Genomic DNA, 16,462 nt, shown 5'->3' on the forward strand with positions numbered 1-16,462 from the left:
TGCTGCCCTGACCCTCCCTTATCGCGCTGCCATGACCCTCCCCTCTCATGCTGCCCTGACACTCCCCTCTCATGCTGCCCTGACCCTCCCCTCTCGCGCTGTCCTGACCCTCCCCTCTCACGCTGCCCAGACCACCCCCCCACAGCTGCACCCACCCGGCCCCCACTGCTGCTGCAGTTACCCCCTCCCGTCACCACAGTTCCCCTGCCCTACGCCCCATGTTACGCACCCTCCTATGTGCCCTACGCATAGGACAGGGGGGGGCTTGATGATGAGGGGGACTGCTGAAAGGGACTGAGGGAGATCAAGGTTGCTGGGGGGGAGATGATGATGGGGGGGTTAAATGAGATGATGATGGGGTGAGGTGATGAGGGTAGTTTTGGCATGAGAGGAGGATGAAGAGGGGGTGAGTGGAGGGGGGGACAAGGGGGGTGAGAGGATGAGCGGGGTTGAGGTCGGAGAAATTATAAACTTGCTCAAACAGTGTGTGGTTTTTAAAATTTTCGCATGCGCAACATAATACCTGCATTTTTACATGGTGTGGCTATTTTCACTTCTAATTAGCCACACACGTGGCTACATTGAAAAATAGGTTGCCCACCCCTGTTCTAGACGATTAGATGATATGGTACAGTATAAAAAGGAATTAGTGTATTAGTTTATAATTCAAACTATTATGCACCTGCTCAATATGCTTACAGCTGTCTTCTGCATTCCGGCGGATGGAGATTTTAGTTCCCTTCATTTGAACGGGGTTGATGTTTTCTCCAGCATGGGTAAGAAGGCTTCACAGTAAATTACAGTATATGCCTCTTAGGCCCCTATTCAATATTTTGTAGAGCTGTTTCTCCATGTCAGGGAAGGCACCTAGTTTAATTCAAATGCATGGGGTTCAAAAGCTTACTGACACGGAGAAGAGCCGTAGACTTAACCCATAGAGTGTCCTTATGATGTCACATGAATGTTATAAGGACATACATGATAGGGGCCCTGTGTAGTTTCCCCTTTCACAGTTTTAACAATCTATTAAATTGATCAGGTAACAGTCAGGGCGCCTTTACTATAATTAACAGGAGGGAAATTTAAAACTACTTGGCACTTGAAACATTTTAATTACAACCCCTCACATTCATGTCAACTTTTACAAGACTCTCTGTTTGAGTCCTGTTTCTAATTGTCCTCTGCATCTTTATCATTCGAAGAAAATCTTAATGCTCCCTATCCCCTTTCACTTCTGTTCACATCACTGGGGGATAATTGTGACCATGGGATTGCTACACCAGCGTTCATGTGTTTCGCAATCCCAGAGGACCGGCAGCACTTCTGTGTTATCAGTCTTCAGGCACCAAAAGGGCTAAGAGGTAAAACTGCAGTGGGATGTTAACATCATCAAGAGACAGTGGGACCTGGCATAGTAATGGAGGGCTCCAGTCTTACTAGCAGTCAAGCTCTGCCACTAATAACATAGCATATGTCCTTGGGCCAGAGACCAGCCCGGAGCACCCTAATCTGTTAAAATAAAATACTTTACTTGGTAGTCCTCCCAACTCTAGTTTACACTAATATCTGCTATCTCTACTGCCTATATCATAAGCCAGATAGCCTCCTCCCAATATCTGTTAAGCAGTACAAGGCATTAGAAGACAAATACGGAGGGAAAGACACAAAGCAATGGTTTCTTCATGGTGATGCAGATTGCAAAGTTTCAGGTTTCTTCATGGTGATGCAGATTGCAAAGTTTCAGGTTTCTTCATGGTGATTGAAGAGGAGGGGGGAGATGTTGGAGCACTGCAGTGAAAAATACCAGGCTGGCGGCGGCGTCAGCCTGGTATTTTTCACTGCAGTGCTCCAACATCTCCCCCCTCCTCTTCACTTACCTGGTTTTCCATTGCTGGGACGGATGCACGCCAAAGAGAACAGTGGTGAGGTTTCTTTCTTCCCTGAACGAACAGCTCAACAGGCACAGGCTGAGACAGCCCAGTGAGTCTCTGCACTCCCTGCTCAAGGACCCGCTGGAAACACGTGACCCGCCAGAGAAGGAACCGCCGGATGGGACAAGCACTCCGGTCAGGTTAGAGGTCTCTCTTTCCCTACAGCGGTTTACTCTATGTGCCTGAGCTTTACATTATACATGTCTGTATACGAATTGATGCACTTAATGGGGGAACCTTCACACTGATCATGAATCACTAAAAACCACTGATCCCTTGAAGACTGTGATAACCGTCTTCAGCAAACATCAATTTGAAGCACCCTTTTAGGGTTTACTCCCTTCTTCATGGTGATGCAGATTGCAGTTCTGTTTCTTCTTACAACAACAGTGAGATGCTGCTAATTTATAGACAGGCTCATTATCATTACACAAACGACCATGTTTATTTGCCGGAGAAGATAAATGTTTTTCTTTAACCTGAAATTCTGCTTTAACAACGGTCTATAACTCATCTTCTTTTACAGCACTTATCTATTGTGTGCATCTTGCCACTGGCCCATAGCTTTCTCATTTAGTAAAGCCCTCTTGATGCTTGCCAGCATCCTTTTGGCATATGTCTACTTCATTAGATTCAAATTAATTCAATCACCAGAAGAGAGAACTTAATGAATCTAATGACCAATTCACATTTATTAGATTTACTCTTCATTAGACTGATTAGAAGGGACTTATGTCTCAAAAACTTTTGTTGAACAATATGTGTTTATATATTTTTTAATAGTGCAATAAAATTAAATACAAGAAGCTGTGTGTATTATAACCGCCAGTCAAATTCAAACGGCTTCTAAATATATAGGGACTAAACGTACTGTAATTTAAACTGTTGTGCAAACATTGTCATCTGATAGGCATGAGGTGGAATGACTTATTAATAATAATAATACTAATAATACTACTACTAATAATAATAATTATTATTATTATAATATTTTATTTCATATAGCGCTTTTCTCCCAATGGGACTAAAAAACTCTTCACAATTACAATATAGTGAGCGGTACTACTGTACATAAGATTTTACAGACACAGACTTACACATAATATTCACCAATATAAAATAGGTCAATCTGTGCACTCCTTGTAAATCAAGGAGCAATAATGAGTGCTATGTATCAATTCTCCTGGCTGCCAAACTGAGAAAATATGGAGTAAAAAAAACTGCCCTGGTTTTTTTTATCAAAGCACAAAATCCCATTTTATACTATGGATCATTTTTCTTTCATAAATCTGGTTCAGATTTTAATTCATTACCCTCATTATGGCCCAGATTCACTAAGCTCCATTAGGCTATGTAACGTACTGTAATGTTAACCTAAGTTAACATTACTTTATTTGTAATGCTGTATCCTCTATTGAAGGTAAATACTGCACCTGACATGTTGTGTTTCTCCCTGTTTCCTAAAATAAATGGAAATCTATTTCAAAGAAGATTGGGTATGGGGGGCACTCGCCTACTGTGATAATTCACAATGTTAGAAAGGTGCTAGTACAGGTAGGGTGGTGACCCATGTACCCATCCGGAATGAATCAAAAACAAGGGGGCCTGCAGCACTCTAAAAAGGAAAAATTGCCAGAAACTGCTGACAATTTGAATAAAGAAAACATATTTATTGTGCAGAGTGATGTATATAAAGAAAAGCAACACAATAAATCTATTGCAAAGACATGTACCGTAAGTAGAGCTTTTGTTCAAATAATGCTAGAAAAAACCCTGCTTTTGTTACTATTTGTGTATCCACTAAAGGGAATTACGTGTATCCACTAAAGGGAATATACTCATTTTATTTCACTGCCTTGTTTTTCCTATTGAATGATCCCAAAAATATAAATGTGTTAAAAGACCTGCTACCTTGACATCAATATAGAAGTAATAACAAATATTTAAGTCCTGGAACATTTGGGTAACAGTGATCATAACATGGTCTCATGATAAATGATAAAAAAAAACAGATTACATGGGTTCAACAAAGGCTTTAAACTTTAGAAAGGCAGATTTGAATAAACTGAGGTCTAATCTACAAGTAATACACTGAGATTATGTTTTTGCAGGGAAAAATGTAGAAGATAAATGGGCAGTCTTTAAAACATTGTTAGAAAAGCACACTTATCAGTGTATACCCTTGGGTAATAAGTATAAAAGAAATAAGTCGAAACCAATGTGGCTAAATAATCAGGTAGGGAATGAAATGGACAAGAAGAGGAAGGCGTTTAGATTCTTGAAGTCAGATGTCCCGTAGGCATATTCATATCAGAATTATAAGGAATGTAACAAAAATTGCAAAAGGACATTCAAATTAGCAAAAATGGATAATGAAAAAATGATTTCAATAAAACATAATATCAACCCTAAGAAGTTCTTTAAGTACCTTATTAACAAAAAAATGAGAAAAGAAAATATAGGACCCTTTCAGTGTGAGATGGGCAGGCAGATTATTGGAGATAAGGACAAAGCAGAGGTATTAAACAAATATTTGCCTCTGTGTTTACCAGGGAAGAATCAATTGCAATAGTAGTGCCACAGGAGGAAGCCCCAACTTCTATATTAATGAACAGTTGGTTAACTGAGAAAAAAGTTCATACAGATGCAGCCACCAGTATTAGATCACTTGCCTTGGAAAATCTGGGGAAATCTCCCAATAAACTGCAACATGTGTGTGGGATTTCTGCAGCCAGACTAATGGCCCATCGGATTATCACAGTGAGGGGTCCCTGCAGTCCCATTTAACCTGAATGGGACTTCAGTGACCCCTTCTTTGTTAATCTGATGGGCCATTAGTCTGGCAGCAGAATCTCACAGAAATGTTGAGGCATGTTGAGGCATTTACTGCGAGATGCCTTAGTTTTTACCAGGCAATTGATCGGATACTGGTGGCTGCATCTGTAGGTGGCTAGATAAAATTAAAGTAAATAAGGCACCTGGCCCCGATGGCATAGAGTACATCCAAGAGTTCTTAAGGAGTTAAGTTCAGTAATAGCAAAACCATTACATTTAATATTCAAGGATTCCATTTCCACAGGCTCAGTACCACAAGATTGGTGTAAAGCAGATGTGGTGCCTATATTTAAAAAGGAAGCTAGATCACAACCAGGGAATTACAGCCCTGTAAGCCTGACTTCAATAGTGGGGAAACTACTTAAAAGTTTAATACAGGATAATATTCAGGAATACCTAATGGAAAACAAAATTATTAGTAATAGTCTGCATGGATATATGAAGGATAGCTCATGCCAAACTAACGTTCTTTATTTCTTTGAGGAGGTAAGTAGGAATTTAGACCAGGGTAATGCAGTTGATGTGGTCTACTTACTGTAGATTTTGATACGGTTCCACACAAGAGGTTTGTGTACAAAATAAAGCAAATTGGACTCAGTAAAAATATATGCATCTGGATTAAAAACTGGTTGAAGGATAAACAACGAGAGTTCTCATAAATTTAACTTTTTCAGATTGGGCTAAAGTTGTGGGTGGAGTACCTCAGAGATCGGTACTGGGACCCCTGCTTTTTAACTTGTTTATTAATAGTCTTGAGGTTGGCATGGAGAGCAAAGTCTCCGTCTCCGTCTCCGTCTTTGCTGATGCCACTAAGGGGCCTATTATTAAAAGTTATATTATATTATTATAAGTTATAGCATTGATAACTTTGCTGCCATCTCTAATGGTTTGGCATGTTCCCACTGAACGGTTTTTCATTTGTGTTATCACGGTATTCAGAAAGAATCTGAAAGCATTTCCACATGTCAAACCATGAGGTAGGAAAATGCTCATCCCGCTTGGGACAGCAGCGAGGATATCTCAGCCTCTCTCAAATTTCTCCCCCGTGCAATCTGGCCGCATTTTGTAAGAGCTGCATAGAGAGCTGCACAGAGAGAGCCGCATCTCCCTGTAAAGCTCTCACAGGCGATCGCACTACTTTTATTTACATTTTAATAACAGGGTACTGTAGCAGGGCGTCTCCGGAGTGGAACTGTATTGATTTCAGTTTCAAAGACCCCTGCTTCCCGAGTTTAAGGCCCCGGTATGGGGTGCCGGTATCTCCTTTGTGTATAAATCTCCCAGTCACGTGACATGGGAGATTTAAACATTGCAGGGGGATACCGGCACCCTATACCAGGGCCTGTAACTCGGGAAGCAGGGGGTTCCCAGGGCTGAAATCAATGCGGTTCAATGTAAATAAAAACAGCTTCATTACCTTAGTTAATTTCATGACATTTCTGCAGACAGACTAATGGCCCATCAGATTAACAGCGGGGTCCCTGGCAGTCCCATTCAAACTGAATGGGACTGCCAGGGATCCCTGCTGTGTTGTTATGTTATGTTGTTATGTCTTGCAAACTGTTTTCAGCCTGACAGCTCTTACCATTCATAAATTAATTTGTTCACAGAATGCTATCACTGGTGTATGTATTTGCAATTGATTGTGGATAACTTTTATTTTGTGAAGGGCTATTATATGTTTTGTATTATAAACAAATGTATGTCTTTGATTTCATATGGATAAGACAAATTTCGATAAAGAGATTTATTTGATATAAAAAAGGAGAAATTCCTTAGAAAGACTAATGCATACACGCTCATATTTATTAAGCGTTGATAAGCCACAAAACACCTTACAGCACCGTAAGACACTGTACAGCTCTCTTAAGTCAATGAGCAATAAGGTTTCTTATGTCATCATAAGGTTTCCTATGGTTTAGTACTGCTGTAAATTTGACAATGGTGCCTGGATGTTGTGTTTTTTTTCTGAAATATAATATTGAAATGAATCTATAGCTAGTTGCTTGTCTTGCTTGTTTTTGCAATTGGATTTATGGTGCTTTTTGAGAAAAGAAAAGCTTATGGGGAAAAAACAATTATAATGTCATATTTATAAATTCATTAGTATTGTACCTTTTACAGAAGGTGATGGGAGTCTGGCTGCTTTTACAGGGGCAGCTGGAGAAGTCCCCGCTTTTTTAATACCTATGAAAAAGAAAATGATGGTTAATAAAATAAAGGCAAAGAATTCAAATTCTTATTATTATATAAATGCTTCATTCTTACTAAAGATATATTTTAAGATGCTGAATATATCCCAGAGCACAAGCACAGTGTCAGAGAATACATTTTCATTAACTTAATATAGTAAATTATTTTGAAATTGCTGATATGTGAGAATATTTGTATAGAATTACTGTAGGCCCATATTTACAGGTCAGTTTTTTGACATAAAACAGTTTACAATTAGAGATAGGCGAATTCTCCGTAAAAATCTGAATCCGACACGCATTGGCCAGCTACTTTCAGCCACGGATTAGTCTTAAAAAGGTAGATTCTGTTTTTTCTCCCGGTTACTGGAAATTCATCCAATGGATTTCAAATCTGAACCTGCAAACTGAATCTGAATCCAACAAACGGAATTATATTAGGGGAGGAAGAGTATATAAATAGTGTTGCCTTTAAGCTGAATCCGATGTCGGATTTGATATAAACACGTTCTTTAAAATTGGAGTCCCATGGACGGATTTTAACGAATCTGAGCGGGCTGATGTTTCTGAAATACAACTTCAGATTTCAGTGCGTGGAACGAATTTGGTCTGAAATCCCAGGAAAATCCATTGATCGGATTCAGACAGGTTCGCCCATCTCACAATTCATTGAGTTGTATGGGTGTCTTCTAGCGTTGGAATATGTTTTAGGCCGCGATTATAGTGGCCGCGACGGCGTGACCGTGTTTTTTACAGATCAGTTCAAGCGATGGCTGCGTCACGTGAAGCGGTTCAGCCAATAAGGGCGAACCGCTCACGTGACGTCACGGACACGCCTCTGCCCTGTGGCCTTCCGATGTCTCCTGCCTGCAGTGCATGTTTTGCGTGACGTCAAGCGGTCGCATGCCGGCACTATAATCGCTGCCTTACATGAAGAAGATTACAAGTAAATAGAGGACTTAAACTGAGTGTTTCGTGGAGTGAGATGAGGACTTCCACTTCCTCATGCAATAGGCAGATGTTCCAGTGAACTGTGATCTATATAGCAACAATCACATAACCTTAGAGACAAATTTGGGTAGAAGTTTTGTACATTTTTCTATGCAAAATGTATCTGTGTTTATTGTAAACATTAACAAATTCACAAAATTATTCCCAGAATGTATGTTACCAGAAAAAAACCCCATAAATTGCAATGTGTGGTTTTGGAAATTGTCACTTTTAGGAAGTTGTGAATTTTATGTGTCAAGTGCTGAAAGGGTGGATTCATCAGTTTGATTCTCTCCCTCGAGAGTAAAGTGTGAGTAAAGTACAAGAATAATGCTAAAAAGTTATTTTACTTAAGGTTACTATTTAAGTTAGCAAATAGCCACATTGGACAGGGGCCCTATTTCTCTAGCTGGAATAATATTAAACTGTATTTAGATATATTTGTCATATGGCCACTTACTTATTCACTTGCACTGAATAAAAATCAACAATCACAAATTTACCTACAAACTACGTTTTTTGCCGATGTAATATTTTTGGCATTTTAGAGTTGACATACATTTCTATTAATATGTTTATATAGATCATGCTAATTGTTAGTGAACATCAACACTGAATACATTGTGCCATATTTAGTTAGCTGTGATAAGCCATAGGGGAGGACAAAGAGTATTGCAGGCACACATCTCATCAATAATCAACTAGAAGGTAAACTGCCGGTGCTCATGGCAAAGGGGAGAATCCTGCAGTACCCCAGAAAGTCACGAAGGAAGAAGCAGGTATCCAGGCAAACGGGCTTAATCAAAGGTGATTTATTTAGCACAAAACATCCAACGTTTCGACTGCCACACTGTCTTTATCAAGGTGAGGGCTCAGCTCTCACCTTGACAAAGACTCCGTGGCAGTCGAAACGTTGGATGTTTATGTGCAAAATAAATCCCCTTTTTATTGAGCCTGTGTGTCTGGATGCCTGCTTCTTCCTTCATGAGCCATAAGGGACCTTACAAGCTATTCAAGTGAAAAAGAAGTTAGGTGCTTTATGTCCTTGCACCATTTAATAAATATGGCCCATTGTAAGAAATCGGGGGATACGTCTTCCGCGGCATGTTCCCTCTTTACCTGCTGCGTCTCAGTCCCCCACTCTGGTTACAGAGCGCGCACACGCAGCTCTCCTAACTGTGCCACGGAGCTTGGCTCCGCCCCCCGGTTGCATCGCGCCTCTCTCGCGCACGGCGCGCGCACACGTGATGTTGTGCACCGCTCGCCCACTTGTCTCTTGCAGCCTATCCCAGTCTATGCGGAGGCCGCGCCTCCGCTCCGCCCCTGACTCATTGGTTCCTGTCTGCTTTAAATGCCTTGCTCATTCTCTTCTGCTTTGCAGAGCATAACCTGTGTAGCTGTGTGTTCCTGCGTTCTGTTTTGCTTTGCCTTGTGTCTTGCTATCTCTCTCTAGTTGCTTTCACGAGTACCGACCCGGCTTGACTTTTGGACCCTCTCTGGATAACGCCCCCGGCTTGCCTCTGACCACCCGCACCTCTCCATCCCTGACCACTGCTTTGGACATACTACTAGTTTCCCGGCTCCAACCCCAGACCACAGCACAATGGACATCGACCATTCTATTGGCTCCGCCCCTTGACTCCGGCGAGTATCTGGACTAACCCAATCTCTCCAACTCAGACCCGGCTACGTTGACCATCCACCCTCCAGACGTGCCCCCGCTGCTGCGGGTGTGCAGTTCCGTACTTTCCCACCTCAGTACCGTGGTCCTGACTTGTTCGTTGTGAGCGCAAGTGTTAGGCCCAGGACATAGTGCACTCAGCATCGCTGAGCCGGGCTGAGCCGCGCTGAACAGATGCACAAAGCCCCTGCATCTGTAATCAGCGCGGCTATAGTTTCTCCATCCGCAAGCTTGCTGATGCGTGCGAAGGCTGAGAAACTTCCCCGAGACAGGCAAGTTTGAAATTTGCCGCTCGGGGAAGCGGAGGAGCGGTCATGTGACCGCTCCCATCCAATGGGGCTGCAGCCGGTCCGGCACAAGAAAGAGGCAGCACAGAGGTGTGTGTGTGTGTGTGCATGTGTGTGCGTGCGCGTGCGTGTGTGTGTGCGCGTGCGCGTGCGTGCGCGTGCGTGAATATATTTATCAAAGTTGCACAATGTTAATAAATAATTTATTCTCACAACATGTCTTTTTTTTAAATTTTTTAAATATTATATAATATACACACACACACACACACACACACACACACACACACACACACACACACACACACACACACACACACACACACACACACACACACACACACACACACACACACACACACACACACACGTTCCCCAGTGACACACAAACACACAGACCACTTCAAAGTGACACACACACACACACACACACTGACAGCTACCAAGTGACACACACACACACACTGACAGCTACCAAGTGACACACACACACAGTGATACCCGCCTCCCAAGCGCGCTTGCTGTCTCCTCTGCCAGGACAGCAAAAAGCTCCTGGTAGAGCGAGCGGCAGCAAGCAAGAGCGAGCAGCAGCACCTAAGTGCTTACCTAGGCACCCAGGCCTTACACCCATTAACTTATCACACGGCAGGTTAAGGCATCATCAGTCTCTACATTTAGTTGTAATGCTATTCTTTCTTTAGATTGGTAGGGCTTGGTGCATTTGATAAATAAATCCACACTTCTCCATGAAAATTATTTGAATGTATTTCCCACAAAAAGATATGCAACAGTTGTATGTTTTTTATTGACTCTTGATTTCAACTTACAAGTAGAAGTTTGATTTGCAGCTGAATTCATTCTCCTTATCCAATACATATAAGGTTTACATGTTAAGTTGATATGCACACTCCATTTAGTTGCAGGTTATATATCTTAAGAAAAGAATTTCACTCATTGATTAACCATATTTGCAAAGATGCAATAAGCCTTAATAATCATATAATGGCCTAGATTGGTCTTTATTTATTAAAGGTCGACATTGCTGCATTAAAAATTAGCATTATATCAAATTGCTATCATAGCGATTTTCTTTCAGAATTTCTGTACTAGGAATTATATTCATATACATGTTGCAATATTCAATCTTATTTGCATATACCAAAAAAGCAGTAACTTGGCTATAATGTTAGTTGTACAAATATCACTATCCCTATCATGTGTTTGATGCATTCATTGTATTACAGTATATTTCCCTGATATCTAAAGTATGTTATGTAAAGCACTGTGTAAACTATTTGGGTTATATACATATATGTATAACAAACAAACAAAAAGTAGCGCTAAGTCAGTGGAACTGATATATAAAATTACATTATATAGCAATAATACAAGGGCAAATAATAATACATTAGAAATAAAAATAAATTAGAAACAGGTCACCAATAGTGACCTAGATATGCACTATAATTGTAAACAATTTGTGAATAAGGTAATGGTTACTTGAGTCTCAACAGTCACTACCAATTACACACAAATGTAAAAAAAAGAGGGAAATCCAATTCAAATTTCCAAACAAGCTGATCACTTGGAACAAAACTGCAGCTTCTTATATGGTTTAGCCCAGGGGTGCGCAATCTTTCCCTGCTGGGCACTCCTGCCTGCTTCCCTCCCTGCTCGCGCCCCCCCTCCCTTACCTTATCTCCGGCTCTCGGCGTCAAATGGCGCAGCGGGATAACATGACATCACGTTGCTATGGCAACGCATCGCCAAAGACAAGGTAAGTGAAGTTCCCCGGCATTAATTTAAATGGCTTGGGGGAAGAGCATGGGGCGGCAGCAACCGCCACGCCCCCCTCCCCTTGAAAAATCTTGTGGTCCCCAATTTGCACCCCACAGGTTACCTAGAAACAAAAAAAGAAAAAGAAGCGCAAGCTCCATAATATTAGAGGGGATTTATTAAAAAGAGATAGTTGCCCAATCGATAGGACCTGCACTTAAAGGAGGGTAAAAATCTAAAAGCATGTAGAGTTAATACTCAGTGCTGGAGACATTTTCACCATAGGAGCTGGAGGAATGGGATCCTATAACTGTTTTTTAGGGAGCCTTGTCGTCGTGATCAAATAACATAAAGTCACACCGACAATGAGGTAGAAGACATCTACCATGAAATCAATGAACTTAACAAACGAAATTGTCTCATCAAGATCGTTTTGGGAAATTTCAATGCCCAGATTTCTGCCCAGCAAAAAGATGAAGCATGAGTAGGTAAGTATGTTTATGGTAACCGGAATGAACATGGAGACTGATTGGTAGAAATTGCAGAATCTGAAAGCTTATATATCATGAATTCATTCTTCAAGATGAATCCAAATAGAAAATGGACATAGAATAGACCTGATGGAATCAAGAATGAGATTGATTATATCCTAGCTAACAAGAGACACATGATTGAAGGCTACAAAGTCATTCCCCATTTTGACACAAGGAGTGATCAGCGATTATTTCACTTAAAATTACATCTGGATGCTAAAATGGAAAGAAGTAAAACAATTAAAAAGAAGACAAAAACAATCAACATCAAAAACCTCAAGAATAACGTTAGAGAATTTCAACTTCTACTGAAAAAATTGCTTCAGCTTGCACGAAATGGATTTGGACATATTAACAAACAATTTTGAAGAACTTATGAAGATTTTAGATGAAAGTGCAACATAAATGAGTAATCGCTAACAAAAAACAGGATAAGAAAATATCTGATGAGACAAAACAATTAATGAGGATACGACAAGAAATGAAGTAATCATTAGAAGATGTTACGGTTATATGGTGAAGAAGAATATAGAAGATAACAAAAGCTTATAGAAGATGAAGCAGTGATTTATCATTGGGAAGAAGCACATTTTTGCACTCAAACACGAAGATGGATCAACAATAAAATACTGTGAAAGTGAGTTGAGGACTTCTACGTGAAACATAGGGAACAATCCAGGAGAGGACGAGTGAGAAGAGACCACCAATGACGTACAATATGAAGTGGCAAAGAATTGGGAAGGCTCCCGGGAAAGATGAATTTACAACTGACATCTTGAAAGAAGCTGGGGAAGAGATAGAGAAAGTCTTTGCAAAACTCTTTACATGCTGCTTGAAGAACAGGAAAATTCTAAAACAATGAAGCAATGCCATTGTTATCCTCATCCACAAGAAAGAAGACAAAGAAGACCTCAAGAACTACAGTACAAGCCAGTCAGTCTACTTGCAATCACTTGCAAGATTTTTACGAAGATACTCAATAATTGACTCCAACTGATCATGGACTTGCATGATTTATGGCAACAATGGAATAAAACTGGTCAGTAATCTTTTTTTTTTGGGGGGGGGGAGCAGTGGGACGGCAGATACCAGTCATACTGTATGTTACATTGCAATATATAACTGCTATCTTCCTTAGAATATTGCCAATGTGAGGCAGTGTTACTGGCAGCTAGCTCTGGGGTGTTTTATCCCGACATTAGCTGGCCATGTGCTAATGAGGGCCTAACAGATGTTATTTTTGCATACAATTAGCTTTGTGGATCTCTGTTAAACTCAGGGAAGCCTACGTCAATTATCTATTTAGGTAATGTCATTTTAGTTGCCCTGATTAAACAGAGCTTTGTGGATCTACCCCTTAAAACCAATGGTATAGTAACTGGCAATGTACAACATATATAGATGTAGCAGATGTTAATGCTGACAGGACACACAACGCGCCAGCGGAAGCAGACACCATTGTGTCTGAATTAGCCGTGTGTGAAAAGGGGGTGGGACTACCACGTTATTGCACTTTCCTGTGGGCTAGCATGTGTAATAACACCTGCACCATCTGTACAATACATTTGGTGCTAAAAAGGTTAAACTTGACTTGCTTCTAAATAATACTTTTACCTAAAAGAAGAAAACACATTTATAAAAAATATACTCACATTGAATCACTTAGCTATGTGAAAGTAAAATCAGTCAAATTACTTGTAAGAAACCATTACATTTTCATAAAAGCTTAAAGTTAAGTATTTGAGTATGCTTAAGTACTCCTAATTATAGTAAATGAGTGTATAACAAAATATGGTGCAATGATTTCAATGGTATCATAATCTGTAACACACCAGTGCATGATTAACAAACTTTTTAAAGTGATTATTATAGTATATCTTTGTAAACCTTGTTGAAAACAGTCCAAGATACATTCCTGCAAAAACATACCTTCAATTATTCCACCCTGCCAAACATATGAGAATAAATAACCTGCAGCAGTTTATGAGCTACACTTTCCTTGTAAAGATCCCAAACTGTGTTATTTGCTTCATAAAGATATGTCAGAAACAGAATAACTATATTATTTATGTGTAAATATTTTATTAAGCATAAGGATGAATCTGCACCGTTGTACCTGGATTTGGGGGTTTCCCACTGATGCAATACGTCCCTGACACTAATCTTGTGGCCAAAAAAAACTATGTGGGCTATTTAAAAAGTGAAAACTTGTCAGAATTCTTGAAACCCAGGGCAATTTGCTAGATTACCTTGTGTTTCTACTGGTCATCATTTTTTAAGTTAGTTCTGATGAGTTTTCTTCCTTGTGTTGCCCGAGCTAAGGCTAATTGAACCATTAGGTGATTTACCAAAGGAAAAACTATTTTTTTCTGGAGCATATTACGTATCTTGCCCTGCTTCAGCAATTAAACATGCAAAGTTGTAAATTCGTAGGTACTTTATATAGTTTCACCCCTTTATTTTGTCCTTTTCTTTTATCTGCCACCTCTGAGATGATCCTAGGCTTCACCTTTTGGATAGTCCTAAGTATAGCTTCATTATACCGTATGTAAAGCGCTTAATCGGAGTGCTAAATAATACTTTCAAAATAATGGAAGATGTACATATGTGTATGCACATACTGTACATACATGTGTACATAGATACATACATAGCATAATATTGTATATAAAAGAGGTTTATTAAAACATAAGTAGTCAACAAGACTTGCTCTCTCTCTCATAGTAGGTAAAAACACATTCGTTTGAGACACAAAATGGCAAACCCGCCGTTTTTTTGCCAGCTAAAGGCTGGTGCACAAGAGATAAAGAGGATACGCAAGGCACAACGGATTTGAGAAAAATAATGTATTTAGCCAAAAAGAAACTCAATATTTCAACTTACTGGTATTTATCAAGTGGGGAATAATGCATTAGTTAAAAAATTAGAACCAAAGCTTCCCATCATTTCAAATCTAAACACAAAAAAAGACGAAAGTATTAAAAGCAAAGAACCAAAATATACTGAAAAGACATAAAGCAAGCATTTGACAAAAATAAGCATTGGCTGTTACTGTATGTATGTATGTATAGCCCTAAAGTGGCATATATAAATACATTTGCAATCAATGGGCAATAAAAAAATAACAATGAAAAAAAATACAATGAAAATACCTGTAAAAGAAAGATACCGTACATTCAATGTTTTTTCTTACCTTTAGATGTCTTCACCCTCCGATTCCCGTGGCCTCAGCAAGCTCTCAAACATATCCACGATCCCAAACAGCAACGGGCATCAAGTAAAGTCCAAAGTCCTTTTCTTCTTTCTTTATCTTCATCTGTTAATTGTAATCCATTTGGGGGTCTTCTTTCTTTTTCTTTAATTTCTTTTAAATGTATTTTTGTTCTTTGCTTTGAAATATTTCTGCTATTTATTTTGTGTTTTGATTTTTAATGATGGGAATTTCTGTGGTCTTTTCAATTGTTTATTTCTGTTACCTTTTTCTTGTTTGCTTTTTAATTGTGGCTTATTTTTGGTCTTTTGCTTTTTAATAATGGTGTTTATTTGGAGTTTTCTTTTATTTATTGATTTTTTATGTTGTTTTAATTGTTAATTCTGGGGTTTCTTTGGTATTTGCTTAATTGATTGCTGGTAATTTTGTGGTGTTTACTTGTTTATTGTTGTTTATTTGGTGATTGTTTTGATTGCATTGGATATTGTTGGTGGCTGTTTATTTTTTAGGTTGACCATTGACTGCCATAGTGTTAAATCATGCCCATATTATATGGGCATGATGTACCCACTGTACCAATGAATGGGTGGAGAGTGGGGGTAGTTGCCTGGGGAGGGTGGTTAGGCCCCCTGGGTGGGTAGTGTGGGAGGGTGGTTTAACCCCTTAATTACTATAGAGGTTACTAACCGCTAAGGTGATTAAGGGGATAGGGGCTATTAGATTGTATTTTTATGTCTGCTGGTTATTTTTTTATTTTAAATGGGCAAATGCACTATTATCCATATCTGAATAATAGTAATTTTGCCCATAACTGTAGTGTATGTATTGAGGGGGGTTGTATTTATTTGAATGTATGCACATTTTTTTTGTTTCGGCACAGGATTGGTATCGCAGGCCAGTGGGGACATCCAGACACCCGCAGGGATCACCTAAGGACCCGCAGACACCTGTGGGAACCACCTGAGGACTCCCCGACACCCACCGAAACCACCCGAGGGCCCCCAAACACCAGCGGGGCCAACATGA

At 39.8% G+C, this 16,462-nt stretch overlaps 1 protein-coding gene across 50 annotated transcripts in view; it reads right to left on the reverse strand.

The window, feature by feature from the left end:
• Positions 1-16,462, reverse strand: part of TRDN (triadin) — a 798,289-nt gene that overhangs the window by 546,420 nt on the left and 235,407 nt on the right. For all 50 annotated transcript variants that reach the window (XM_075597200.1, XM_075597198.1, XM_075597218.1 and 47 more), the window contains one exon: positions 6,882-6,953. In XM_075597200.1, the coding sequence (XP_075453315.1) occupies positions 6,882-6,953 (72 nt within the window). The remainder of the gene's footprint in view (positions 1-6,881; positions 6,954-16,462) is intronic.

This window comes from Ascaphus truei, chromosome 4 (genome assembly GCF_040206685.1).
Source record: "Ascaphus truei isolate aAscTru1 chromosome 4, aAscTru1.hap1, whole genome shotgun sequence".
Classification (NCBI taxonomy): Eukaryota; Metazoa; Chordata; class Amphibia; order Anura; family Ascaphidae; genus Ascaphus; species Ascaphus truei.